The 4,372-nt window shown below is 40.5% G+C and overlaps 1 protein-coding gene across 1 annotated transcript in view; it reads left to right on the plus strand.

Moving 5' to 3' along the window:
- The first annotated feature begins 1,118 nt into the window (after positions 1-1,118).
- The window catches only part of LOC123510494 (MAM and LDL-receptor class A domain-containing protein 1-like), a 17,926-nt gene continuing 14,672 nt past the window's right edge, over positions 1,119-4,372 (plus strand). The window contains exon 1 of the mRNA XM_045265706.1: positions 1,119-1,183. Within this exon, the coding sequence (XP_045121641.1) occupies positions 1,150-1,183 (34 nt within the window). The 5' untranslated portion in view covers positions 1,119-1,149. The remainder of the gene's footprint in view (positions 1,184-4,372) is intronic.

Consider the following 4,372-nt stretch of genomic DNA (forward strand, 5'->3'; position numbering starts at 1 on the left):
ATATATATATATATATATATATATATATATATATATATATATATATATATATATATATATATATATATATATATATATATATATATATATATATATATATATATATATATATATATATATATATATATATATATATCGAGGAGTTGTGACCTTGTTGTCCCGGTGTGTGGTGTGTGCCTGGTCTCAGGCCTATCCGAAGATCGGAAACAATGAGCTCTGAGCTCGTTCCGTAGGGTAACGTCTGGCTGTCTCGTCAGAGACAGTGAATTACAGTGAATTACACACACATCTGTCGTTACAAAGTTTCTAACATTCCACCACTCACTATGTATTTGTACTTCATAGTCAATATCTCAAATTCGCTCCCTCCCGTACCTACTCACTGCTAGGTGAACAGGGGCTACACGTGAAAGGAGACACACCCAAATATCTCCACCCGGCCGGGGAATCGAATCCCGGTCATCTGGCTTGTGAAGCCAGCGCTCTAACCACTGAGCTACCGGTGTGTGTGTGTGTGTGTGTGTGTGTGTGTGTGTGTGTGAAGAGGGAGATTGAGAGGAGGCTTATCACCCGGGTGGAGAGAGAGAGAGACAGAGAGAGAGAGAGAGACAGAGAGTGTGTGTGTGTGTGTGTGTGTGTGTGTGTGTGTAATGCGTGTGGTGTGACTGAGTAGGCTAATGTCGTACATTGTAGTCTTAGACCTTATTCCCACTTCACATGATACAATTCAGTGTTTCTTCCTTAAATACATTTATTGCAAATGTTTCCATAATTGTACAAATAATAACATTGAAAAATATGAACCGACAGCGCTGAGCTCTTCTTATCGCATGAGTTTTCCTGTTATCGCCTGCTTCCCCTGATATAGTGAGTTGCCGGTCAAAACATTTTCACAGAGCCAGTGTAATTTTAGATGTTTTATTATTATTATTATTATTATTATTATTTTTATTATTATTATTATTATTATAATTATTATTATTATTGCTATTATAGAGGGCTTTTCGATGTATTTCTTACTAGAAATTAATGCAATGAAGCATTGTAATAAAGTAATTTTCGTTTAACATTTGGTAAGCATCTGGAAAATGTCTAATACTGCTCCATAAGTTGTAAGCTGGCATTCTGAACATAAGTCGTACATAGTACATGTGCACTGGCACTCTGGCAGGTCATCAGTTTGGTAAGAGTTTGCCTTGGAAGCAAGAAGTAGTATTCCTTCCTTGCTTGCTCCCGCATCCTGGTAACGCACAAAATGTGTGGCTCAAACTCGCCATCAAACTTTATTATAACAAAAAGTACTTCCACTTTACTTCCACTGGTAAACTGTGGAACTTCCTTCCTGCGTCTGTATTTCCGTCTTCCCATGAATTAAATACTTTCAAAGAGAGAAGTATCAACTATTAAGACGCCATTCCAACTCATTTGGCAGTATTTTGGTTCTCCCATCTTGCCACCTTGTTTTGATTGACTTCTGCTGTCTGCATGGTCTCACACTGAAGCAGGCTGCCTATTGCTCCTCTTGCTCACAGAGTTTGACGTAAAAACATCCGCATCCGCATCTGCGAGGATGTCATATTTTGATATCCGCATCCCCATTTGCACCCTCATTTTAGCACAGGCTCAAATCCGCATCCGCAAAATGACATCCGCACATACATCCTCATCCGCGGATGTGTGAAAATCGACATCCGATACATCTCTATTTCACACCATAACACGTGTTTTCATTCCTCTCTCTTGCTTCCCTCCTCCGCTGACAATAAGTGACGTCAATTTACTCACTTCCCTCTTTCAACTCTTCACTAAAGACTATCACCATTTACACCTTTATAGAATCCAAACCTTTATATATCCTGGTTTTTAATTATTTTTATCAATTTTAATATATTTTTCTGAGTTATCATGGACTAGTAATCATTTTAATATACACACCAATGCCTTAAATGTCTAAAATCTTCCCCACTTCCTTATTTTTAGGGTTATTTATAGCTTCTTGTTCATTCCTTATTTTTCTAGTATTTAACTTATTTTACGTAGCAAGCTACAATTACACACAAATGCCTATGGTAGTCTAAAATCCTCATTATTTGCTTATTTTCATGGATATTAGTGGTTTTTAGTAAGATTTAACCCTCTATACAATAAGGCTCTGAATCTCTAAACAATGGCGTTCCTGTCACTTATACTTCCAGACAATACACGAGGTTTCAATACGCGAAAAACTTGAAATCATGGTGAAATTTTTCCATTTTTACGGATAATATGCAAACTAAGGCCCTTAAATGAGAGAAAGGCTAAAAATGAATTAATTATGCTACGAATAAAGAGAAGAAGGAGAGTGGGAGATGCAGGATGGGAGAATAACTTAGGAAAATGATAAAATGATGAAATGCATGTGATCAGCTGTCAAGAAACTTATATTAATGACGCTAAGAGGGAATTAAATAGGCTAAATGGGTTATATAGGCTGAAAAAAAGAGAGCTAGAGGCAGGAACAGAGTCCCAGAATGCATAGACGGCGAAAAAAAAGTGAAGATACGAGAGAGAGAGAGAGAGAGAGAGAGAGAGAGAGAGAGACGGGAAACACCAAGTATCACTTCCACATCCGCCCAAATACACACAAAACTCACTGGAAACACTCAAAATACACCAGTCACCCTCAAACACAACCCAAAGACGCCTCACATACACCCCAAAGCATTTAAAACACTCAACACTAACCCAAAACACACTCAAAACATATTTAAGCCCCTCTAAATGGCCCCAAACACACTCAAAATACGTGCAAACACTCACACACACCTCCACACCACACTAAAGATATGTAAAATATGCCTAAAAACATCCAACACACACAAAACCTGCCCAAAACACACTTGTAACACCCAAAACATCCTGGAATACTGCCAAACACACTTAAAATACACAAATGTACCCCCCAAAAAATATTATAAAGAACGGCAATATTACAAGGGTAACTTACGTAAATGTTGTGGCTTGATTCCTCCTTCTCTTTTGCTTCTTTTTCTCCCTCCTTGTTCGTCGTCTTCATTTGTTTTAAATTTTTCTTCCTTCTGTTGCTTCCATCTACACGACTGAGCCTAGAAACACATCACAACACTCAGAAAATACTAGATATTAGGCAAAATATTGAGGAACTGGCTTTGTAGCCTTGGCTAGTCCTCCACTTCCACCTCTTTTTTTCCTTCCTTCTTCCTCCTCCTTCTTTATTCTTCCTTCTACCATTATTATCTACACACCAGAGCCTAGAAACACACGCAAACACGCAGAAATCACTAGATATTAGTCAAAATACTGACTAACCGTGCGGTTGGGAGGGAGGGACGCGAGCCCAAGGCAATGATGAGTCATCACCTGGGCTGTGACATCACAGAATGCGCGGGAACAGCGGGGACTCGTCTAAATTACGTAAATAATTTGAAAAATGACCCATATTAAAAAGCTTAAAAGAGCACAGGCGACTTTTTGCCACCATAAAGGCCCACTTACACCTTCAAATTAAAAAACTCAAAACAGGAGATGGAAAATTTTGACCGGTGAAAAGACACTTATACACGCCATAAAACACCACTAAACGCCACATATTTACCGAACTCTGGCACGGAACACTCTTCAAACACAACGCAGTATTTATAGGAACCATAAAAACAATACAAACACCGAATAATGGAGTTAGGAAAAGATTGGAAAACGTCTTTGAAGCAGCGGGTGGGCGGAGCTACGAGGCCAAGACAGGCTGGCTGGCGGGGCGGCCATTTTGCCTTTTATATCACCAAAGTAAGGCCATGTCTACTATTGTCTACTCTATATGACGTGATGTGATACAATGATGGGCAGGTGGCTTCACTCTGAGCCATGTGTGGCTTACAGTGAGTGAGAAATGAAGCCAGTAATGCCTGAAACAGGGACGCCGTGCCTCCCGCTAACCTGAGTGCTTGTTTACTTTTTAGTATACGCCTGTCTTTCCCATTGTTTCCACCACCACTAAACAAACAAAGCAATGACATCAAACACTGCCCACAGAACCAGTGACACCTCACAGTACAGCCTTGGGGGGGGGAGGGAGGGGGCAACAGGGCGAGGAGAAGTGTTAGGGCCAAGCTGGTTTCACAAGCCAGATGACCGGGATTCGATTCCCCAGCAGGGTGGAGATATTTGGGTGTGTCTCCTTTCACGTGTAGCCCCTGTTCACCTAGCAGTGAGTAGGTACGGGATGTAAATCGAGGAGTTGTGACCTTGTTGTCCCGGTGTGTGGTGTGTGCCTGGTCTCAGGCCTATCCGAATATCGGAAATAATGAGCTCTGAGGTCGTTCCGTAGGGTAACGTCTGGCTGTCTCGTCAGAGACTG

Source organism: Portunus trituberculatus, chromosome 29 (assembly GCF_017591435.1).
Source record: "Portunus trituberculatus isolate SZX2019 chromosome 29, ASM1759143v1, whole genome shotgun sequence".
Lineage (NCBI taxonomy): Eukaryota > Metazoa > Arthropoda > Malacostraca > Decapoda > Portunidae > Portunus > Portunus trituberculatus.